Below are 25,424 nucleotides of genomic sequence, written 5' to 3'. Positions count from 1 at the left end.
CAGCTTTTCCTAAAAGGTTGCCAGTGTATATTTAGAGAGCTTGGTGCAGAAGACACTGGAAGCCCCTTTGTTTCTGTGGTATCACTTTAAACAGAAGTTTGCTTTAAACAGAAGTTGCTTCATGTCCACATGGCAATGGTTCTGTGACATTGCCGCTACCTTCCCACAAGCACAACCCTTTCCTTTCCCCAGTTGGAGGCGAGATGGCCAGAACCATACACAGTACTCCAAATGTGGTCTCCCACCATGGATCTGAATAACAGCATATGATATCGGCAGCTTTATTTTCCAACTCCTTTCCTAATGATTCCTAGCATGGAATTTGCCTTTTTTTTTTCACTGCATCAACATCTTCATCAAGTTATCTACTCTGATTATAAGGTTTCATTCCTGGTCCATTGCTGCGAGTTCAAAACCCATGAGCGTATATACAAAGTTAATAATAATAATTTATTATTTATACCCCGCCCATCTGGCTGGGTTTCCCCAGCCACTCTGGGTGGCTTCCAACAAAACACTAAAATACAATAACCTATTAAACATTAAAAGCTTCCCTAAACAGGGCTGCCTTCAGATGTCTTCTAAAAGTTTGGTAGTTATTTTTCTCTTTGACATCTGGTGGGAGGGCATTCCACAGGGCAGGCACCACTACTGAGAAGGCCCTCTGCCTGGTTCCCTGTAACTTGGCTTCTCGCAGTGAGGGAACTGCCAGAAGGCCAGAAGAAGAAGAAGAAGAAGAAGAAGAAGAAGAAGAAGAGGAGGAGGAGGAGGAGGAGGAGGAGTTTGGATTAGATATCCCGCTTTATCACTACCCGAAGGAGCCTCAAAGCGGCTAACATTCTCCTTTCCCTTCCTCCCCCACAACAAACACTCTGTGAGGTGAGTGGGGCTGAGAGACTTCAGAGAAGTGTGACTAGCCCAAGGTTACCCAGCAGCTGCATGTGGAGGAGCGGAGACACAAACCCGGTTCCCCAGATTACGAGTCTACTGGTCTTAACCACAACACCACAACACCACGCTGGCTCTCCTCAGCGCTGGACCTCAGTGTCCAGCGCTGGACCTCAGTGTCCGAGGTGGAGACGCTCCTTCCCCCCCCCCTCAACATGCATCATTTCACACTTGTTTACACTGATTTGAAATTGCCATTCCACCCCATTCCTCCCCCTTCTGGAGCTCTTCACAATTTCCTTTTGTTTTAATGAAGTTGGCTTGGAAAAGCACTGAAATAAAAGAGCAGAGATTGAGGGGGAAGGGCTGAATCCATTGTCTTGCAGAATGACATTCACTGTGCAACAGAACTTCCCACTTCCTTTACTCCTCCTGCACCTCCCCAAATCTGTTTGGGCAAGTTGGGGGGGGGACCCTGAGCAGATTTGGGGGATGAGAAGGAGAGCAAGTTCCATTGCGCCAACACCCATGAACACAATGACTTCCTTGGATATAACCTACAGGAGGGTGAATGACAGGTTGTCATTCCATTGCGTGGGATAAGAGTGAGCGAGAGATTGCAGTGATGTGAAAAACCCTAGTGTGGACAGGCCCTGGGCTGGAAAATGTATCTTTTCTTACCATCATGCACTTGGAAGGCAAGAGTAGTGATCTTCTGTATTACAATCATCAACGGACTATAATGAAATACAGGAAAACAGTGTGCATCACATGTTGCATGGTACAACATTTGATTACATATTTTCACATTCTGGCTTAAAGGAGCTCAAAGCCATGTACTTGGGAGTTATCCACATCACAACAGAGAGAGGTTTGGAAAGATGACCTATCAATCTGAATGGGGATATGAACTTGGGTTTCCCTGGCCCAAGTCCAACACTCTATCCACGATGCCATATTGCCACATGAACTTTAATACCAAATACGACCAACTAACAGGCTATATAGATCACTTCTACTCAAGCATGCGCTGGACTACAATGACTATTATTTTAACTTTTTTACTGCAAAATATTACACATTTCCTAACTTGGTGTACTGCACTTAAGTTGACAAAATTATTCACAGAGGTCTTTGCCACTTAATGCACAGAAATGCAATTAAATATGGGGCATGAAGGAACTATTAAAGGACAATGAAGTAAATATGAATGCACTTAATCTGTCCTTAACGCGTCTTCACGCATCCAGTCTTGACTACGGAAATGAACACTTTACAGGGCTTGAAGACTGTTCAGAAAATGTAAGTCAAATGTGGGGAACCTTTGGTCCTCCAGTTGTTGCTGAACGTCAACTTCCATTAGCCCCAGGAAGCATGGCCAATGGTCAAAGATGATGGGAGTTGTGGTTCAGCTACATTTGGATGGTCAGACGTTCTCCATACCTACTATGGTATAGAACAGAGTGGCTTACCTCCTGGTGGGGTGGGCAAAGAGACACAACAATACAACAAAGTGTCTTGTTGATTTACCAGTAGTGTTGTTTAATGCTTTTTCCAATCTTTTCAGTGTTTCATTGCATTCTTATGTTTGTTATTGTCTTAGTCATATTTGTAAATGGTGTTGAAAGATTGGGGAGGTGGGTAGAGCTATTTGGAATAGGTAAATAATATGTGCTAGCTCTGAACAGTCTCATACACATTGTGTGGTGCAAATACCCACATCCTCAATTAGGAATGAGATAGAAGCACACACAGGAGGGAGAATACCCCACAACCTCTGACAAGTCACTTGTATGCTGTTTACAGCTGACCACAAGTTTGTGCACAAACGTCTGAAAGTTCTCCACTACTTTGGGAGGCTCCCTTGTGATTTAGAAGCCTGATTTGCAGGGCAATCACTTGTTTGGGAAGTCTCAATGAGTAGCAGAGGTTTCTTGCTTCAGAGCCTCATGCATAAATGCACAGACAATTGTAAACGAAGGGGTGGTGTTTGTTTACATGTGAAGAATTCAAAAGCACTAACGTTGCCCAATAATCCGTATCTGAAACAGATAGTAAGGAGGTTTCTGATTATGTGTGAAGACCTAAAAGAGGCAAGGCTCCCCAGCTGGCAAGGAATCTGAAAACAGATCAGGTGCTCAATCACACCATAAGCCACTGGCTATTCCTCTGAACCACCACCAGTTGTTATCATTTGAAAGCAAACATGCGAGAAGTTCAGAAACATTAAGAGCACCCATAGAAGAGAGCAACTCACCGACACAATCCTCTTGGCATAAGAGAAGACATGCAGTTACAGAGAGAAGTAGTAGTATGAATTAAATGCAAACACCAACATGTAGAATATATCGACAAGCAGAAACAGTGTTAATGTTTTAATATTGAAGCAAGTAGAAACCAAAAACAGAGAAGATGAAACTGAGCAATATGCAAAGCTGTATTTTACTTTATTCACAGTTTCGCGATTAAAAGTAATCATGCTGTGCTTGACCGATTATTTTCAATATGATGCCTAACCTATTTCTACCTCTGCCCAGGTATGTTCATTTAAATCTTTTGGACTTAAACGGGTTTGATATGTCCCAATTGAACTGTTACAGCAAGATGGCAGAATAATAAAAGCAGTACAATACTGTCTTGTCCACAAGAACAATTGTCGCACATTGAAACACATAGCACCTCTTATACACCTCAGTCCATGTTGTGAATTGGGGGGGGGCAGTTAACCTGTATGCCTGAGTCCCCTTCTAATTCCTGGATCCAGCAAGGATGCAATTGCTGGACTAGCCAGGCCAACTTCTTGGTGAGATAATGGTGAGTGTGGGCCGTTAACATAATAAAGAAAGTGATTTCTATGTATTATTGAATACAAACATTTTAATATTACAAATTATTTCCTCTTTCGTCCATATCCCTGTTCCCTCGTGTTTTTAAGACTGTAAAATCTACAGGCAGGGATTGCTTTGCTTTAATTAATCTAGGAGCCTTTTTGGTTGAAGAGGGGCCTGCAAATACTGTAAATAAAAGAAATAAATAACTTTTATCACTACTTACCCAGAGAAATCTGTAGTGAGGATACCATAGTGGAATATGTATATTCGGCTAATGTGGCATAACGTGAGATATCCCATAGCTACCATAAAAGAGTACCTATAATCGTAGACATTTAATACACAAAACGTAAGTCTTACCAAGAACAACTGTAATAAAAAAAACCCCTCAAAACAACTGACTCCCAAACCAACATGTTGATTCTGCCACATCAAGGGGTTTGGGACTTTCAAGCTTAATATGTGGCATCAAAAGGTTGTCTAACTAACTCTTGCAAGTGCATATCTCTTTCCTAGAACTTCCTACCCACTAAGTACATCCAAATAATGATTACTGGTCTCCCATGCAGAGCAATACATTTGTCCCCAGTCATACCAGAAAAAGCAGTCCTGCCTTCATGAACGTGAAGAAAGGCAAAGCAAATCTTTTGGTGCAATCTGGGTGCTGCCACACCACTATCAACTAACTGTACACAAAGCTCCAGTGAAAGGAGGTGGGGAAAAGGACACAGTTATAATAATAAAAAAGGATAACCTAAAACACGTTACTTACGGTAGCCATGAAACCTCACCTGTGAATGTTGGGAATGCTGGCCACATGCAGGATGCTGTAGCTTATCATCACTAGCATGAAAATATGGATGGAGTACCTTAAAAACAAGAAAACAAGTTTCATATTCAAAGATCAATGATGGATACCAAGGGAGGGCAAAAACCTTTTATAAAGTAAATAAGAAATATAGAACGAAAGAGCAAACACAAACTCCACTCTCCCCCAACCCTGCATTCTACAACTGCCTAACTAGATCCCTTTTCAAGTTACGGTATTTGTTCCCAAATCACTGAGTTTTTGGATACATCTCTCTCTAAAGCACTACTTAGTGAAAAAACAATTTCAAATTTGTTTCAGGAGTTCCCATAGTTGCTCAACAGCATGCCTTAAAGCACGGAGAGTGTACATCTCTCTCCACGACTTCATGCATCATCATCTTTGTTACAATTATTAGTTATTTAGACAGCAATTACTCACCAACCAAAGCAGAAAACAGCAAAATATACTCCAAATATGGTGGCAAATGCGTGACGAACAGCAGAGGTGGCATGGCTGGGACTTAAGTACAAGCGAAACCAAAAGGCGGCCAAGAGTGCAAAGAGCTGACAAGCAACAAAATTGACCTAAGGAAAGATAAAAACAGATTGCAATTGACTTTTGTTTGTCAGCATTCTCCTCACCGCCAAGAAAGACCTCTTGGGTACAATCCTGGACAAGTTGTTGTGTATTTTCCCCGCACAACTTAGCACTGCACTTTAAAGAATGGGTGCAAGAGTAATTTGGAGCTGCTTCCTCAAAAATATTCAAAAGACACCTAAAGCTCCCAGTAGGATATTTCAGAAAAAGAGGTTTCAGACCTTCCCATTTTATTTCAGGTGAAAGGAGCCTCTTCATAATTTGAGCTAGATCTACGGTAGGTTACATTATAGTGGTACCTTGGTTTACAACCATAATCCGTTCTGGAGGTCCATTTGTAAACCAAAACAGGTTGTAACCAAAGGCGCGCTTTCGCCAATGGGGCCTCCAAAAAAAATTGGTTCGTAATCCAAAAAAAAAAAAAGGGTTGCAATCCAAAAAAAGGTTGCAAACCGGGACACGCACTTCCGGGTTTGACGTGCTTGTAATCCAAAACGTATGCAAACCCAAGACATATGCAAACCAATGTACCACTGTAGCTGAATACAGATCTCAATGAAAAGAATGGAAAAGGAGAAGAAGAAGAAGAAGAAGAAGAAGAAGAAGAAGAAGAAGAGGAGGAGGAGTAGTAGTTTGGATTTGATATCCCGCCTTTCACTCCCTTTAAGGAATCTCAAAGTGGCTAACATTCTCCTTTCCCTTCCTCCCCCACAACAAACACTCTGTGAGGTAAGTGGGGCTGAGAGACTTCAAAGAAGTGTGACTGGCCCAAGGTCATCCAGCAGCTGCATGTGGAGGAGCAGAGACGCGAACCAGGTTCCCCAGATAACGAGACTACCGCTCTTAACCACTACACCATACTGGCTCTCCATCATAGGCATGTCTTATCAGAAGTCAATCTCACTGAATTCAAGGGAGCTTTTCCCAGGGACTTGTGAATAGGACCAGGTAAGTGAATGTGTGTGTGGTAGTTCATTATTAGTCTGGATCCAGCAAATTGTTTTCAGGGATACGGCCAGGGTGTTTTTTTATATCTACACCGAAAAATGTAAAACATGAATGTGACAGATGTGTGTCTTGTACTGGAACACTTGATTAGGTCCGGCTCCCTGTCAAGTATATACTCAGTGGTGGCAAATCCAGGTTTTTCTTGCATAATTCATTAAACTGCCCAGCAAGCAAGCCAACAGCAAAAGAAGTTTGCTATGGCTAGTTATCCATATCTCCAGCAGTTGTTGTTTTTTAACTGGTACATTTAGGACAAAGCACATTAAGGCAAATGCACAGGCACACTTAATGAAAAACCTAATTTACCACATAGAATTGCTCCCTTTCAAGAGTAATAAAATGTCCAAAGGTGGAAATTTATTAACAGGAAAGCCTCAAAAGAGAATTACAAACAAGTTCCCAAGAAAGTTTGCAATTTAACAGAGAAGTCATGGAAATCAGAGAAATATACATGTGCGTTGGGAAAAGGAAGAGTGTTGCTTGTAGGAACTTAAATGGCAAGGGAGAAAATTGGATAGTTCCCTAGATGCCTACATAAGAAATCAACAGAAGTACATTGTGGCTTCTTGTGAAACCAAAAACTGTAGAAGACAAACATTCATATTCCAAAGGGGCAGAATTTCCTGTAATGTGTGCATGTACACCTGCATACTTTCATGGCATACTTGATACGTCATGGTATACTTAATTTCTTCTATACATATAGAATACCAGTGGAACATGTTAAGCTAAACCCACTAAATGTTTACTATAGGAATATGCTAGGATGAGCTACTTCTGCTATCAAGGCGTTGTGATTCTTAAGTTGTGTACATAAAATGAAGCAGATTGATATTTCAGAAAAGGTTTCAAATCAGGACTGTCCCCATCAAATGCTATTGGCCTACAACTCCCCTTGCCTGGAACTGATGGGAGTTAGAATCCATATCTGGCTTATAATAGTCTGCTGAAAGAAAGACAACATCCATATAAATACTGTAAGTTATTTTGTACAGCACATATGTGTTTGTTTGTTTGTTTGTTTTTAAAGCTGGAGTGTTATTTTAAAATGGAAAATTACAGTCTTCCAAGGAGGGCATAAAAATATGCACACACATTAGTTTGAAACAAGTACACTTTGTAGTCATCTTTCTTAATTTCATGCATGAGCTCTCACACGGTAAATCTGACTGTGTTGTGGCCTGAAGTCTAGCTTCCAGCAGTAAGTTCTGCTTCTCTCCCAATTTAAAAAACCTTCTGAGATCTGAACTCAAAAATTCAAAACAGATGTTCTTGGGGGATTACCATGATGAAACAGCTGAAGGAATAATCACTAGTAGCCCTGGCAGAGAAACTGCAGAACAGATGACAGAGTCCTTAGTCAACAACAAAAATAAAGAGGAAAATCCTTAGTCAACAACGGTGTGAAGAGGAGAAATGTTTAAAAGTAAATCTGAAGAATTAAGTGTTACAATGTATGTTTGTTGACTCTGATACCGTAATCGTTTCTACTCAGGTTTTTTTTTATGATTGAATGAATGAGTGGCTTTGATCCAATTTTATTTGCTTCTAAAAAAAGTCACACTGAGCTGGCTTTTCTTTAAATGTCGCCTAAGAGTTTCTGAAGTGTTCGACTATGAGCAACAAAGTTCTGCCACTATTCCACAGGATGAAAGTTGCAGAATGCACAAAGAAGTATACATTTCCTACAAGGGAGACACAAAACTCTTGATTCCTGAGTAGGCGAAAGCTGTCCAATATTAAAAGTGTGGAGAGTGTGGGCTGCTCCTTCTCCTTCCTCTCTCTCAAGTTTTGGGAGAGCTTGCTCCAAATCAATTTCAGTTTGAGGTGCGCAGGTAGAGACTCATGACACTTGAACCCCAGAAAATCGGGATTCTAAAAGGCACAGGAAGCTTCCATTAAAAGAGGAGGCTCCTTGCTTCACCCAACCATCCTCTAACTTGTGCAGGGCAATGAGAATGACAAAGAGGGACAGAGTTAGCTATGCTCATCCCCACAGCTCCCCACTCTCCCAGTCGCACAATTACACAGTGTCCGAATGCCTGAAGGAGACTCCAGCTTGGCCCAAAGTTTCTATTTTCTGAAGTATCACACATTATTCAATATTAACCAACATACTGCCCCAGGAAAGGTGTTTTCCTGCAGGGGAGGTGTGTACATTTTGGTCCACAAACCAGATCCAGCTCCCACCCCTGACTTATAGGAAGTGAATGGAGCATTTCTGCAGTTTCTGCAGCCTGCCCTCACTTTGCCTGTAGGCAATCTTGTTTGCGTTAACAACTGTTACTGCAATGTCATTGTGGTGTTTGGCACATAGCAACCAAAATAAACAGGAGGAAATGCATAGTATATTTTTATATAATGAATAATTTTAAATGAGAGACTAGAGATAAAAGGGGAGTTGTTTCAGAAACCCTATAATTTATACGCTGAAAATGATGGAATAGAGGATTATTTCTATGGTTATGACTTTATTTGATTGTGTAATGCCAGTATGGGTCAGAATGGAAACTTTCATGAAAGGATAATATTTGGTGTACTGATTGATAAAACACGCTGCAAACCTCAAGCATCTAAGCACCAAACTTGTACGTATAAGGGAATTATGTTTCTGTAAGAAAATATGTGGTATGGGAATAGCTCTGGGCTACTTCATCATGAAGGACTGAGGGGAGAAATGTGTTTGTTTTCTCACGAAATGAAAACTCATTTTTTTCCTGGGCAAATAAGAAGGTAGCACCTTTTGGCAAACAAATGTTCAGTAAGCTTAGGCACAGACATGTTTGCATTCTGTTATGACAATACTGATAGGATTGTTATGAGTTTGTGGGTGCTAGACACTCCTAAATTCCTGGAACCAGTAGGTGTTAGAATTTAATCAAGGATCCAGGTGTTAAAACTCTGGGTACCAGACCCGTGTATGTATTAATCCAGACCCGTGTTTATTAGGCTGTGTGCTAGACACTCCGAATAAGTTAATTAAGCCAAGTGTTAAAGGATAATTAAGCTAGGCTAAACTTCCTGGATTGAGCTGATAGCCTGGGAATGGGCCATTAAGAACAAAGGCTCAAGGGACTCTGAATGAGATGGCAGATTGATGGGGCCCCACCCTCCCTAAACAGATAAAGCCAGAGTTTAGAGAGAGAGAGTTGCTGCAATGTGAACTAGAGAGAAAGAGGCAAAGCGTGGTGCTTGATCTCTTCTTGAGCCCTGTCCTAAGCTGTGCCTATGGAAGAAACAAGACCTTCTTGGAGTGCTGATGCTATGAACCCCTCCAACATAAGCTTAGGTTGTATATATGTGTAAAAAAACACACACAAACAACTCCATATATTATAAAGACACCACAGCTTCCAGTGTGCCTCATTCCGAAAGGAAACATGGATCCTGGATGTGCACCTGGAACCCCTGGAATCTCATGCCACTCGGATTGGGGTGGCCTGCAGCAGTATTGAACTAGACTTTGCCACTCTCCTCCCTGACAGTCAGGGTGGAGTTGCCAAGCCCTGTGGTGCATTCCAAAGGCAAAGCACTTGACCTTCAGAGGCAGTTAAAAATCTCTGTGCAACAGTCATGCTGCGGAGGTGGTTGAACTTGACTCTGCTTTCAGGAAGGAAGAAAGGAATGTCAGGGGGGAAAGTCAACAGGGTGAGAGTTATACCAATGAATGTTTCTTTCAATCCATCCTGTTGACTTTTTTCAATGTCTGCTTCATCCTATATTCTACAATCGCTTTACTCTTCTGCAGCGGCCCTTATTGAACTCAGTGATTAAAGAAAGGAGATGCAAATTCACAGAATTCATGTGAAATAAAAATAAATAAATTTGCCATGTATTTTGTTGGTACTATCTACAGAAGCATGGTTCCCATTTCTTATGTGTGTTATACATGCAAGTCATTCACAGTAGGGCAATTCTAAAGGCTGCTAAGCACACATATGTTTGCTCAAGCAACCCCCAGCTAGGTTATTAACCCCTTTAAGATATGGTGCTTACTGTTAGTGGTTAATTTCACTTAGATTCTATGTAGATTCTAATACTTATTTTATGTGTTTTTAGCATTTTAGAGTTTTATTCTGTAATCTGCTTTGGGATCCATGGATGGTAAACATTCCAGAAATGTTTTTAATATACAGTGGTACCTTGGATTAAGTACTTAATTCGTTCTGGAGGTCTGTTCTTAACCTGAAACTGTTCTTAACCTGAAGCACCACTTTAGCTAATGGGACCTCCTGCTGCCGCTGTGCTGCCGGAGCATGATTTCTGTTCTCATCCTGAAGCAAAGTTCTTAACCTGAAGCACTATTTCTGGGTTAGCAGAGTCTGTAACTTGAAGCATATGTAACCTGAAGAGTATGTAACCTGAGGTACCACTGTAAACGAATTCTAATTCCAGTGCAAGACAAACTGCAGTAGCCTTATAATAAATAGTTTAAGAAGTGAATAAATTAAACTCTCCACACCACATAAAATGAAAATCCTATTGGCCCCGCCCCGCCCCTTTATTCAACAAATCCACCAGTAAACGTGTGAACATTACAAGGAATTGTTTTCAGAAAGAAGCTGATAAACATGCCCCTTATTACCGAATTCCTCAAACCCCCAAATCTTCCCTTCCCTCAGCTACATGCATATAGCTTCAACCTTCACTTAAGACAGGCACCCTAAACAACAAACATTGATTCAGGTATATACGCACTCCCCCCCACCCCCGTGATTGTAAGATTGCATCATTATTATTTTTTTCAACACTAAGCGGATTGAACCAAATATCACACACAAATAATTTCTGTTTTCAGCTCCCTTTTTCTAATTAAGTTTAAAAAAGCAAGCAAACCTCCAACAGTAGACCCTGCAAGACTAAAACCAACTCATCCTTGTTCCAGAGAGTCCTTTTTTTGTGCTGCTTTTAAAACCTAGTACAATAAATCCTTTGCTGCCTGGTTTATCTCTCAGCACAATCTGTAAGTGGAGCCCATTTTTTCCCCAGTTAGTGGAACAAATAGTATCACCACCACAAGCTTCCTCATTGCTGAAGGAATATAGAAAGGGCAGCAAGTTCATGGCTGCCTCAGAAAAATCTAACAAGGAAAGACCAATCACACTTGCTGCCAGGAAAAGAGCAAGCCTTCCACAAGCCTTGAAAGAAAATACATCACCACTGAGCTGCACATCCCATGCTATAGTTGTATTGCCCTCCCACCGCCACCCAAGTACATCTGGCACACGAGATTTTGTGCTACCACAATATGTTGTTCTTATTCATTTCAAAAGTTCCTATCCCAACTATTTCTGCAAAGAGACTCCAGGCGACTAACAAACAGTGAGGAAAACAGAACAAAACAAACAGAATCACCTAAAAATACTTCAATATATACATTCAACAGGATCCACTTAACAAATTCCAGCAGCACTGAAACAATATGGAACTAAGACAACAAAAGGTACACAACCAAAGGCCTTTTAAAAACGTCGTGTTTTCAACCGCCTGAAGCAGAATAGTGACAGGGCATTTCAATAAGGTGGGTGCTGCAAAAGGCCTCTTAGTTAATACCAGACTTTGCTGCTGTGGCAAAGAGATGTCCAGCAGGGTCCTAAATGATTACTGTCATGTAAAGGATGAACATAAGTTTAGTGGCCGAGATTAAACCCAATCGCTCTAAAAACTTGTATAACAATTCTGGGACAAATTGATCATGGGGGAGCCCAAAGTCAACAAACCAGCCTTGATATATAAAATACTCTTAAGATATTTAGTTCAATACTTGCAGCAATAAAAGATTATTCTTCTCAAGACCTAACTGCTGTTGTGCCGTTGGATTGTGGCATACCTGCCACCGTGTTAGCCAAGGTGAAACTATTGTGCCACACTCACACTAGGATGGACTATAGTACTAATGAAGGTATCCATGCCTCCGTGGTAAACTTTTGAGCTGAGGAGCAGGAAATAGCATAGTTCAAGTGAGTCAGGCAGGTTCTACGGATATTTCTTTCTATAAGCACCACAAACTCTTCACTGCCACAGGTTGCTTACCCATGTGTTAACAGTGACATAGACAAGTGGTTTGTTTGATTTACCAAGTGCAGAAACAACACAGTAAACAACCGTATCTATATTACAGCGAATTTGTCTTATTAGCTGAAATGTTTATAGCAAAGCAAACTGAATTAAGGCACGTGAAGAACTTTGGGCACGCTATTGCCAAAGCCAGCTCAAAAGTTACAATTCCTGCGAGTAAGCCTCACTCAGTGGGATTCTGTCTGAGTGAATATAAATAAAATCAGACTCTAAAGCTGACATCCTGCCTGGCAAGAGTATTAATGACTACTCACTATTTCAGATCTGAATTCCTGAAATTAGATTCCAGTTCCACCAATGTTAAGGTGGAGACTTTATTGTCTTTAAAAACAACAACAACAACCACCACCTGTAAGCAGGTCAAGATGAATTCAAGGAATGGACAAATAATAATAAAGACAAACAAAAACAAACTGATTCATGCACACACTCTGAAACTGTACTAATGTTTTCTCAATCCAAAAGCCACTTGCTCAGCTGTAGCACTTCCGGCTGTTTTCTACACAAATGCTTAAGTTTTTTTTGGGTTTTTTAAAACAGTTTGTGAACTGCAGCTTTAAGGAGACCTTATATACAAAGGCAAGGTGCTTATGAACATCTACCTGGGAATATACCCTCTTCTATAGCAGTGAGACTGATTTCAGTGCCAACGCAGTATTTCGCTGCCTGAGGACATGATCCACCACCCCAAAAGCCACTAACAGAAGCAACCCCAACTGGCAGTTCAGTTTTACTTCAACGTTGGTGACAGGACAGCACACTCTCCCACACCTAACTAGCAGGCAGGTTTGCACAGCTCTGTACTCCAACATCTTGCTTGCTGTCACCCACTCACCGTTCACCAGCACCTGTGTCCTGAGGCAGCAGTCACGTTCTGCCTAACAGTAGGGATGACTCTGCTTAATAAGCACATCTTAATCAAGGATCCGCATGCACAATGGGAAGGAGGTGATTTTCAGGAATGAGAAGCGTCCCTGCAGTGCATCTAAACCTTGACAGTGTTAAGTTGTGGGTGAACATATCAGACGACACAGCAATTCTTCAAACAGCTCTTGTTTATTCACAGGCCAGAACAGAACTGAACTGAAGGGTTCAGTCAGCCTGCTTATATAGAGCTCCAGTACAACGTAACTGTAACAATTTTCTAAAACTATCCAATCACTGAACGTCACTTTCGATCCCTTATTTGCAAACTTTCTACAGTATCCCCCTGCTGGCCCAGGGTGAGAACTTCAGTACTGTACATAACCCCCAGCATGTCCTCCTAACCCATAAGGTGATGGCTCCGTACAAGGAACAGGTGATATTATGATTGTCAACCTCATCTATGCACGTGGTGCTTCACAGAGCAACAAGACAAATCTCTGGCCCAAGGAGCTCACATTCTGAACATATAACAAAGGGAAGGGTGGGTTGTAGAAAACAGGGAAGGAAGGTGGCGTGATGTAAACATAAGAAGAAAGCATCTTCATTTCAAAGACGGGCTTAGTTTCAATTTAGTTGCCATGGGAAACCTTCCACAACAATACTTTCTTTTTTTGATTGCTACTTCCTGTTCATTTAGGCTGCTGCTTCCTGCGCATGTAAGCATCAACGGCACACTGCATCACTTGCACCTAGTGACTGAGATTAAGTACTAGTCAAACAACCCCATCATGCTTTCTTACACAGCCTAGTATCTGTCAAGTTTTTCCAACGGTGACCAATCTTTAATACCACATTAGGAAGGAAAAAAAATCACAAGAACAGGCAAGTCTCACAGGTCTCCTGACTTTAAGCTCCTGTCTTCTGGGAGAGGCACTTGACAAGTGGTACACCTAATGACAGAAAATTGGAAGTGTTTTTGCAAATCAACCAAACCCAACTCTTCCTGCTTTATCATTTCTGCCTGGGGGGGGGGGGGGTTTGTAAAAAAGCTAAGGTAAATCGGTGCCATAGATATGACTCACCTTAGGTTTACCTGTGACTCACTTTGGGGTCCCAACCCATTCGATGAAACCCAATATCGCCATAAGGCACACCGATTGCTACCATGCAAATAAAGCCACAGTTCTGAAACCCGAGCCTTTCCAACTATTGCGGCTGCAATCCTAAACTCGCTTATTTGGAAATAAAACCCGTTAAGCTCAGTAGGAGTAAACATGCACAAAGACTGGGCTTTGCGTTCTTTATCATTGCCCCACAGAAAACCACCCTTGTGTAGACTGGGGAAAAAACAAACAGGCGATCAATAGGGAGAGAGAAAAAAGTCCTGTTTGGTCAATTTCTCTTTTGAATGAAAAACCACCACCCGGATTTCCACCACGTGCCACAACCCCCAAGAATCGCGAGCTGCTCCTTTGCCCGCTTGCAAACCGCTCCGAGTTCCCCTCACCTGGTCCAGCGGGATGCCCAGGAAGTCACTCAGCGGGTGCAAAAGTGTGGACCCCGTGGTCCTATAAGGGATCCGGGCCGCCTCTGCCATCGCGCATCCCGGCTCGCCTGCAGCCTCTTCCCTCCCTCCGGCGCCCCGCCTGCCCTCGCCCGCGGCACTGGCGCGCTGCGCTCCGCTCCCTCCCTCCCCGGGCGCAGACACCCATCCCAGACACGTGCGCCTCGGGCCAATGCAGGCGCTTGGCGGGCAGGGACTCCGCCTCTCGCGCGGCCTCTTCCTCTTCTTCCCGGGCTGCCGCTCCTTCCCAGCCCCTCGAGCCCAGCGCTCGCCTTGCTCCTCGGGCCGCGCCCGGCTGGCTGGAGCTGGGCGGGCGCCGCCGCCTTTGCGCAGCACAAGGCGTTCCTCTTCTCTGTCCCTTGTCGGTCTCGCTGCGAGGCAGAACCTGTTTTGCTTGCCAGGGGCTGGTTTCGACGCTGAATCCTTCAAGGGCTGCCCTCGAACAGTCAGCCCTCCAGATCCGTCTCAGGCGGCTTGGTGGCGCTTTGGCACTCTTCGCATGCTCGAAAGCAACCTCCTCCTCCTCCTCCCTTTGGTTTTGGAGGAGCCCTGCTGGACCAGACTAAAAGCCCGTTGAGGCCAGCATCCTTTTGCCGTGGTGGCCAAGCAGGTGCCTGTGGGATGCCATGGGCGTAGCGGGGGGGGGGGGTAGGGGGACAGTTGTCCCCCCTTAAGTAAATTAATAAAAATAGGTTCTGCTCCCAATAACATAAAGCCTGACACACACACCCCAATATAAATCCAGGCTATGCTCGTGTGTGATGCCCACAAGCAGGGAATTTGCTCAGTAACTTTCTCCAGACTTGGGAGTCTCCCAGTATGCAGAGGCATACTGCCTCCAACAGTAGAACTAGAATATAGCCATCGTGGCTAGTAGCCATTGACAGTTTAATCATCCACAACAACAACAATTTATTATTTATACCCTACCCATCTGGCTGGGTTTCCCCAGCTACTCTGTGTGGCTTCCAACAAAATATTCAAAATACTGTACAATAAATCATATTCAAACATTAAAAACCTCCCTAAACAGGGCTGCCATGAATTTGTCTAACTTTTTTAAGGCTATCCAAGTTGGTGGCCATAACTACAATAGTATTGCATTGTTGGAAGGGACCTTGAGGGTCATCTAGTCCAACCCCCTACAATGCAGGAATCTCCCTACAATGCAGGAATCTCAATTAAAGCATCCATGACAGATGGCCATTGCAACTTCTGCTTAAAAACAAATTCCATAGTTTAACTATGCACTATGTGAAGAAGTACTGAATTTTCCAACATTCATGTTCATTGGAAAGCCCTGTTTTCATTTTATGAGAAAGAAAGAAAATCTTTTCCTTATTCCTATCTCCGCACCCCACGTTTAAATCTGTACACTTCTGTCATGCCCTCCCCCTTCTTTTCTTAATTAAAATCCTCAAATTTTGTAACCTTTCCTGTTGGAGGATGTTTCTTCACACAGTTATTTCCTCATAGTTGTTATTTTCAGTCTGTGTGTCTGTGAATAAGTTGCAGAGTTAAGGTTTGGCAAGGCTTGGGTCCAGGTCAAACCTTAGTTTTCATCCCTCGTGCATCAAATAATAGTAAACAGGATCTCTGAGCATGTGCAAAGTATTTCTGTCTCTCCACTAAACAGCCACACTGCTGGGATCTCTCCCACTACCCAATCAACTAAGAATGGAGACTGGGCTTCTAGACACTTGAACTTCAGCCCCTTTTATTGCGGGCTTTGAAATTTTATTTTAAAGGTTAAAGTGGCAACTGCAAGAGAAGGCTGCCTCCCAGTTCTATCACTTTCCCTGTTAGGCTTCTCATCTCACTCCAGTTCTGTACAAAGCAGAATTGTAATTTAATTTAATGTCAGCTTTTGCTGGAAGCTGTCAGGCAGAATAATTCTGTCCCACCCCCCTCAGGATGATTCCAGTTTGCAAAATCTGAAGGCAGAAAGGGTTCTATTGACAACAATGTTGACAGGGTGCCCAGTGACATGCCCTCTTGACTCCTGCCCTTTGTAGCTGACCAAAGCTAGCTAGGGTTTCTCAGACTATCTCAGCTTCATAGAATATAGTGGAAGTTCATATTACACACAAAAAAGCAGATTCATTAGGTTCAAGGCAGCATATAATACAAGTTCTGCCTTGATGCCAAGTCAATTCAGTAAGGAAGTGGAGTGGGATTTCTTGCAGATGCAAACCTGGAGGCTAAGCATGTTTGATTACTTAACATACTCTAAATAATGCTATTTTTTTGTTTGTTTATTCCTCAAGATGTACTGTTAACATTTTTTTATTGCAAAACTTTTTTTAAAACAAATTATTTGCTTGGTATAGTTACTATTACAAATATAAGGCAAACTGAGCCTCTTGGGCTTGCCGACTGGAAGGTCGGCGTTTCGAATCCCTGCAACGGGGTGAGCTCCCATTGCTCTGTCCCAGCTTCTGCCAACCTAGTAATTCAAAAGCACACCAGTACAAGTAGATAACTAAGTACTTAAATAGGTACTTACGGTAACCGTCCAGGGGTCCTTTACCTTTTTACCTTATTACAAATATATATAAACTTATTGTTCCTTCAATTAGTATACATTTCCTTCTTATTCTTTGTATATGTTTTCTCTTATTTAATTTGCTTCTTAATTTTCGATGGCATGCTGCCATAGATGTAATTTCATTGACCCATAAAAATTTGTTTGTTTTCAAAAGAGTGCATTTTTGAATGCATATTCCAGTGTGGATTGGCCAATAGGAAACGTGGCTTTGGGGCTAAAAAAAAGTTACTTATCCCACATGTCAAAGCCATCCTTCAGATTGCATCTGAAAATACACTGTAAGCCTGTGCAAATCTTTCAGCAAAGGCAAAATATATTCATTATGGCACAAGCCTGTTAATAAGCAGGCTGCTGAACCATCCGGAACTTTCTGAATGCCTTTCAAACATGGCCTGTTTACAATAATTAGCCTGTACATTGTCCAAGTGTATATAACTAGTGAGACAAAATAAAAAAATTCCTTCCATTAGCACTTTAGACACCAACTAAGTTGGTTATTGGTATGAGCTTTCTTTAAAGTAACTAGTGAGGTCATTCTGAAGAAGGGGACCAGCTCCTACACCAAACAAATCAGACTTGGTGGAAAGTGATTTGTCCAATGGATGGCACTTGTGAAAGGATGGATCTAAAATGGGGGTAGCCAAGGTGGTACCCTCTAGGTGTTGCAGGATACGTAAGTCCTATCAGGCCAGTCAGTCTGCTCTATGGTCAGGGAGGATGAAAGCTGGAGTTCAGTGCCATTTGGAGAGAGTCCTGTGTCTACCTGTGACCAAAGAGTATACCCATGCTGTAAACCTGATCCTTACAGGGCAGGACAACCTCTGTTACTGCTGTCATCAGTTTACCTGGATTAAGCTTTGTGGTATTAACTTTCATCCATCCTCATTATGGGCTCCAGCCACTTGTTAGTACTTGTTCATTTGGATCCAGTGAAAAGCAGAAACAGCCTGCATACACACTATACTTTTAAAGCACATTTCCTTCCTCAAAGAATTCTGGACACTGTAGTTTGTTAAGGTTGGTGGGAAGTATAACTCTTGAGAACTTGAATGGATAAACTCTTGAGGGTTGTACTACAGTCTCCAGAATAACTTGAGGCAGTGGAGGGGGCACACGCATGCACACACACTTTATGGTGTGTACAAAGCCTCGGAGTTCAAAGTCACATTACCTCATACCTCTGGAGTCCTCCAATATATACATAAATGCATGCACTCAGGCTGCTTAAAAAAGCAAAGCAAAGCAAAAGAGAATACAAAAACAAGTGGGACTCTGTAACAAAATGTTGCAGTGTTAAGTTCTTCCATTCAGATCAGAATTCCATTCTCTCCTTGCTTCTTATTTTCCCTGCCCCAACTGCCAGTCGGCATTCCAAATTATCACGTATCAACCCAAGCTACATGAAGTGATTTGCAGGTGTTTTCACCTAACAACTGTAAAGTGTGTGCCCTAGGCCTTTGAATGTTTTTCTAAAGGTGTTCTGAGCAATTTACTTCTGAAAGAGCAATTGCTTTTTGAAATGTATCTGAATGTATTCTAAAGCAATAACGATTGACTCAATTGCACTTTTAGAAATTGCAAAAGCTCCTTTACACAGGTGTGTGTTGTGTTGCATGTCTCTCTTTGTGCGTGTATCTCTCTTTTAGGGGGAATCACCTGTGAAGCTATGACCCCTGCTGGTGGATGTGTAGAACATCTATGCGTTTGTTTCAAAATGTAAAATGGAAGCTATCAATGTGCCCTAAGTGGATTGAGAGATGACTGCTTCTTGAATAGGGTAGTTGTTACATTTTAATACAAATGGCCAAACAACTGCTTTCCCTCCCACGCCACTGAACTTCTTTTAAATTTTACACACACATACAAATACCTCGGGTACCTCGGATTAAGTGCTTAATTCGTTCCGGAGGTCCGTTCTTAACCTGAAACTGTTCTTAACCTGAAGCACCACTTTAGCTAATGGGGCCTCCCACTGCCGCCACATCACTGGAACACGATTTCTGTTCTCATCCTGAAGCAAAGTTCTTAACCCAAGGTACTATTTCTGGGTTAGCGGAGTCTGTAACCTAAAGCATCTGTAACCTGAAGCGTATGTATGCCAAGGTACCACTGTACTAGTTTACAGCACTATTTAACTTTTTTGGGAGCAAAATAAACTAATCTACCAGTGAAGGCAACTGTCCTTTTCATCAAATTAATCATTACACTTCCTGCAGTTTTGCACAGTCAAACCACACCAATCAAAGATGATTCTTTAGGACAGGAATGGTTAAAATCATTTTGTCTGGGGGCCACATTGACCAATTATCCATCTTGCAGGGGGCGCATGTAAAAGTAGAACATGGCCTAATAGTAGAAGGGGACACTGCCAGCTATTAATGTTTTAAAAAAGGAAACATTTAGGTGGGGTGCCACAAAGCACTTTGGGCTGCACAGAATCACATCTGGGGAATTGTGGAAATGGTGGGGGGGGAGAGAAATTACTTGTTTTAAAATGGGCAAACTTTGGGGGGCTTTGAGGTAGCACAAAAACTTTAGACATCACAGTATTACAGCAGGGAACCTATAAAGCGGTTGGTAACCTAGTGTAAGTGTAGACAGACAGACAGACAGACAGACAGACAGAGCTCTCTCTCTCTCTCTCTCTCTCTCTCTCTCACACACACACACACACACACACACAGAGGCAAAAAAGGTTTTTGGCATCTTGACATCCCATATGGAGACAAGCAGTCAGCACAAAATTACATTTATTCCTCCCCCACTGAACGCTTTTAAAGACAAATGGAGGAGTGTCTTAAGGCATCACAAATTCTTGGGGTGGGGGCTGCATGAAGTTCTGGGGCCACAGGTTAGCCACCTCTCCTCTAGAAGCATCTTGCATTTCTGGAAGCAGTTTCCTGGGTTGTTTTTTTCCCCAGCCCCTTTGCTGTAACGGAGCACTTGTTTTATAAAGTTTCATAGGTCTTTTTTGTTATCTTTTGCATTGGGGCAGGAGAGCTGCTCACCGAAATTTGTTTCTTTGCTTTATCTTATATTTGAAAAGGGCCACTCTTTCCTCCCCTGTGTGCCATTCACTACGACAGAACTTTTAAGATTCCCCCCCCCCCCTTCTGTAGTGTCAATAACAAAGCAATATGGGCACTTTTTTGAAAAAAGCAAGATGATTGTATAAACATGAATGTGGAATGACAATCAGAAGAACTTTTACAGCCTCTGTTTTGTAACCATGGGGTTATCACCGTGTGAAACTGATAATGAACTGGATCTGTGCATTTTGTTTTGTTTTTTAGCTTGTTTTTGCTGTGTGTTGGGCAAAGACTAGCGAGACCAGGATTTAAATCCACACTCAGCTATTAAGCTACGTGAGTGACTTAGGAATGGTTGGAATTGTTTATCCTAGTTTACCTCACAGGGTTATTGTGAAGATAAATGGGGTTGTGGAAGAGAACCACATACATTGCCAAATGCTCCTTAGTACCTATCATAAGAGTTGTAGCATCCTTGTGTGGGGTTTGTATATGGGTAGTGGTGTACTGGGGCTTGCGACATATCCCATAATGTGTCATGGTCATTGTATTCCTTTGCAAAGCCTTCCATCATTTAGGGTATCTTAGGGACCTCTTGAACCCTTTCATCCCAGTGCAATCATTGAGATCATCTGCAGGAGGAGTTGGGCATATCCTGAGCTGGTGAGACTCATCTGACAGTAACAAGAAATTGAGCCTTTAGTGTCATCGTGGTGTGTGGTGAAATTTTTGTAGGGGAACAGATAGGGCCAGAGGCTCCCGCTTATGAGGGCAATGTTGTATGTCTGAGCATTGCGCCTTCCTCCCTAAGGTGGGCAGAAGCTTCCTAGGCTTTGGGAAGGAGTCGCCAGGGGAACATTTAGGGGACCAGGATAGTCCCCCTAGTCCATTGTCTGCAGACCACTGGCCCCAGTCCAGTGGGATGCTGTGCCAATAGAGATATAGCAGCACCTTCTGTGTTAACCTTGGAACACGTGCTGAAAACTTTGCTGCTAAGCTTATGCAGGCAAATAAGAAAACATCTTTCTGTAACAGTTGATGATCTCTAATTTAAATTGGACATTGATGTCTTCTGTGATATAGCCATATACAGTGCTTTTCGGGGGGGGCGCAGGGGTATGCATACCCCTAAATTTTTGGTGAATCTTTGTACTTTTGTCCATCTACTGTATTTATTTCCTCATTTTGAACTATAAAATGGTGGTTTTCTTGAGTCAAAATGAGAGTACCTTTAAACATATATAAATCTGTTTATAAATAAATGCTGATACAGGTACCACAGAGCAGCTATCCTCTCTCCCCCCCCCCCATTCCTCTCTGTTGAACAAAATGGGAAGGAATTTCCCTCTGCTGGTTCTGATGTCAGTGTAAAGTTGCACCATCAACAGGGTGTGGCCTGAGTGAGGACAGGGCATTAAATGTGTCCTATGCTGGGACCCTCGGGATGTGGGTGGGGCTGTGGGTTAAACCACAGAGCCTAGGACTTGCCAATCAGAAGGTCGGCAGTTCAAATCCCTGCGACGGGGTGAGCTCCTGTTTCTCGGTCCCTGCTCCTGCCAACCTAGCAGTTTGAAAGCACGTCAAAGTTTACCGGCAGGAAGGTAAATGGCATTTCCATGCGCTGGTCTGGTTCGCCAGAAGCAGCTTAGTAATGCTGGCCACATGACCCGGAAGCTGTACGCTGGCTCCCTCAGCCAATAAAGCGAGATGAGCGCCGCAACCCCAAAGTCGGTCACGACTGGACCTAATAGTCAGGGGTCCCTTTACTTTACCTTTATGCTGGGACCCCACCCTCTGGTTTACAACGCCATCCTGCTAGTGAATTTTCAGCAATTCAGCAGTTGTATGGGTAGAGTGTTGTGTAGGCATACCTAGGAAACTGAATCCCATGTAGTACAGCAGTGGTATTTCTGCCACAGCCAATAGGCAAAGGTGAAGGTAAAGGATGCCTGGATGGTTAAGTCCATTTAAAGGTGACTATGGGGTGTGGCGCTCATCTCGCTTTCAGACCGAGGGAGCCGGTGTTTGTCCACAGATAGCTTTCCAGATCATGTGACCAGCATGACTAAAATGGTTCTAGTGCAATGGGACACCGTGACGAGTGCCAGAGTACATGGAAAAGAGGTTTACCTTCCCGCCGCCTATTTACCTATTTGCACTGGTGTGCTTTCAAACTGTTAGGTTGGCAGAAGCTGGGACAGAGCAACGGGAGCTCCCTCCCGGATTTGAACCACCAACCTTCTGATCAGCAAGCCCAAGAGGCTCAGTGGTTTAGACCACGGCGCCACCCGCATCCCTTGCCGCAGCCAATAGTGCATATCTTCAATATAGGAACACAGCCTTATTTGTAAGTCAATGTGGTTTCCTAATTAAATTTGAACAACTGTTTATGAACTACAAAGAGGCATCAATGGGAAATTTGATTTAGCTCAATAATTTAAATAGGCCTTTGTTCCCTCGCTGATTTCAGTTGTCTTTGCTTTCGGTATGTATTGTTTTCAGATTCTTATAAGCTACACTGGAGAAGTTAAGTCAAAAAGGAAATGACCAATATTTCAATTAAATAAATGTGGCAAACTTTTCAATTTCAGGAAATACGCCCAAAGTTGCACAAGCGAAATCTATTTGCAAAAGCTAAAGAAATAGTTAGCTGATAAAAGTCTTACCAGAAACAGAAAGCCAGTGCTTAACAGGAAGTCAATAGCCCTTCCACTTTCAAGGAGAAAAGAGTAAAAATTGAAAGGGAATAACCCACTTTTATAGTAACAGATGGACTAGTGCCTTTGCCAAAAGTAGGATTGAGGGGTTTTTTTCTTAATCCCAGTTTAATTTGCTACATACATTCCAGTTAACCTATATTCCATTTGTTAGATAGGAAGCTGCAAATTTGCTTTAGTGACATCCTATACACAGTTTCTTTCTGCAGAAACTAGCAAAAAGGAGAATTCAAAATGAGCTCTATTATTTATTTCATATGTTCAATGCCTTATAGAAAAATCTTAAGGTGATTTACAGTAAAAAAAGAAAGAAAGATACAGTGTAGATATCAAAAATTACAAAAGGAAATTAAGATTACAACAATGCCTTATGGAACAATAAAAAAACCCCAGCCTCCCCAAGACTTCAGTATAATCACCATTAATCATTCTGGCTGCTTCTGTTCTTGATAGATAATATCTTGAGGAAATGCTGTTGACCGGTGCTCTTAACATACATTCTTTGCTGCTTTAAAAGACATTGTTTAGGCTACAAATGTGCTATGGATATACATCACACACAATGCCTGAAGAAGAGTTCTGTTAAAATCTCTAAGATTTTCTTAAGATTATTATTTATAAAATACCTCAACGTACATCTTACAAAGAAACATAAGTAAACAAGGCAGGCCACAAGGAGCTTACAGTGTGACAGCCAGTGTGGTGTAGTGGTTAAGAGTGGTAGTCTCGTAACCTGGGGAACCAGGTTCGCTTCCCCGCTCCTCCACATGCAGTTGCTGGGTGACCTTGGGCTAGTCACACTTCTCTGAAGTCTCTCAGCCCCATTCACCTCACAGAGTGTTTGTTGTGGGGGAGGAAGGGAAAGGAGAATGTTAGCTGCTTTGAGACTCCTTAAAGGGAGTGAAAGGCGGGATATCAAATCCAAACTCTTCTCTCTTCTTCTTCTAAATGAGAATCATGGAAGTAATAACAGAGGGAATAAAAGGCAACAAATTCCCAAAAGAAGGGAAGACTGGAAGCTGAGTAAAAGGTAGCATAGAATTAATGTGACAAACAAAATTACACTTATTTGAGCTAAGTGTGAGTGGTAGAGCAACATATGGTGAGCAGGCATCTACTTGTACAACAGGGCTTCCCCTTCTTTTCCTACCTCCTTCAGCCTCCCATGTGCCCCCTAAATCAGCTCTAGGGGGTTGAGGAAGCCTCCAGAGCAGACTTTCTGGGCATGTCAGGGGCCCCACTGCACACATGGATTTAGGAAGAAAGTGTGCTTCTTTATGCTGAGTCAGACCATTGGTCCACCTAGCTCACTAATACCCACCTTCATTGGTTGCAGCTTTCCAGGATTTTAGACCAAAGACTCTCCAAGCCCTACCCAGAGGTGCCAGGGATTAAATCTGGGACCTGAACACATAGCAGATGGTCTATTATCCCTGAGTCATGGCATTCCCCTTTTCCACTGAGCAACACTGGATGTTGACCTATGGCTTTGATCAAATGTTTTGAAGAGATCTGAAGGCTGAGAGAGAGAGAGAGAGATTGAAATAATGAAGACTTTTATCCAAGGGGCAGAGAGGAAGAGGTGCATTTTCATATTGTACAGGGAGAAGCTGTGATCTGGTGGCAGGTTGGGTGGGAGAAGCAGAGGCAGAGAGGCGGGGGAGAGGGAAAAATCAAAGCCAGAGTTTCATGGCTGGTCAAAAGGAGGGGTGGCAATGCTGTCATTTCATAAGGTAAAGGTAACCATTAGGTCCAGTCGTGGCCGACTCTGGGGTTGCGGTGCTCATCTCGCTTTATTGGCTGAGGGAGCCGGAGTACAGCTTCCGGGTCATGTGGCCAGCATGACTAAGCCGCTTCTGGCGAACCAGAGCAGCACACGGAAACACCGTTTACCTTCCCACCAGAGCGGTACCTATTTATCTACTTGCACTTTGAGTTGCTTTTGAACTGCTAGGTTGGCAGGAGCAGGGACCGAGCAACGGGAGCTCACCCTGTCACGGGGATTCGAACCGCCGACCTTCTGATCAGCAAGTCCTAGGCTCTGTGGTTTAACCCACAGCGCCACCCGCGTCCCTCATTTCTCTCTCATTTTGTCTCTCATTTCATAGAGAGTCTAATAAAGGAGAGGACAGTTGCTTAGGAAAGATATGTAGTTCAGTTTTAGACATGTGAGTTAGGATAGTGATCTAGGGTTTCTAGACTTCAGGCTGAGTCCCAGGCCTATGGTTGGTTTGAGCAATCTGAAAAGCCTTAGCAGGAGATGGAGAAGTTAAGCAAGCAAAATCAAAAGGGATGAATAAATTAGCAATAGTTCTAATTACTATTCAACGTGACCTGTTCAGTGCAGTATTCGCCAGACTACCAAATTCAATGCAAGGGAATATGGTCACAACACTTTTTCTCTGTACAAAATGCCTATGGAAGAACATTCGGGATAAAATGAAAATAACTTATATTACAATGGACAGAAAAGAAGAGGTTCCCAT

General features: G+C 42.7%; 1 protein-coding gene and 2 long non-coding RNA genes across 5 annotated transcripts in view; 1 reads left to right on the top strand and 2 right to left on the bottom strand.

The window, feature by feature from the left end:
- Nucleotides 1–3,799, top strand: part of LOC310848266 — a 28,919-nt gene extending 25,120 nt beyond the window's left edge. The window contains exon 3 of the long non-coding RNA XR_014566249.1: nucleotides 3,346–3,799. This is a non-coding gene — a long non-coding RNA (uncharacterized lncRNA). The remainder of the gene's footprint in view (nucleotides 1–3,345) is intronic.
- The window catches only part of MBOAT1 (membrane bound glycerophospholipid O-acyltransferase 1), a 42,169-nt gene extending 27,413 nt beyond the window's left edge, over nucleotides 1–14,756 (bottom strand). For 2 of the 3 annotated variants that reach the window (XM_083746967.1, XM_083746966.1), the window contains exons 1-5: nucleotides 14,588–14,750; nucleotides 4,969–5,114; nucleotides 4,511–4,588; nucleotides 3,943–4,038; nucleotides 1,570–1,625 (exon numbers count right to left, since the gene is read on the bottom strand). In XM_083746967.1, the coding sequence (XP_083603093.1) occupies nucleotides 1,570–1,625; nucleotides 3,943–4,038; nucleotides 4,511–4,588; nucleotides 4,969–5,114; nucleotides 14,588–14,677 (466 nt within the window). In that variant the 5' untranslated portion in view covers nucleotides 14,678–14,750. Of the gene's footprint in view, nucleotides 1–1,569; nucleotides 1,626–3,942; nucleotides 4,039–4,510; nucleotides 4,589–4,968; nucleotides 5,115–14,587 lie in introns of all 3 variants that reach the window. The other variant, XM_083746968.1, reaches the window with a different exon arrangement.
- Nucleotides 1–25,424, bottom strand: part of LOC310848276 — a 160,576-nt gene that overhangs the window by 124,369 nt on the left and 10,783 nt on the right. The gene's annotated exons all lie outside the window — the stretch shown is intronic.

The sequence above is a fragment of the Podarcis gaigeae genome (genome assembly GCF_964106915.1).
Source record: "Podarcis gaigeae genome assembly, chromosome: 7".
In the NCBI taxonomy this organism is placed as follows: Eukaryota; Metazoa; Chordata; class Lepidosauria; order Squamata; family Lacertidae; genus Podarcis; species Podarcis gaigeae.
The sequence above is the reverse complement of the archived record's forward strand: the minus strand, read 5'-3'. Positions and strand labels throughout refer to the sequence as shown.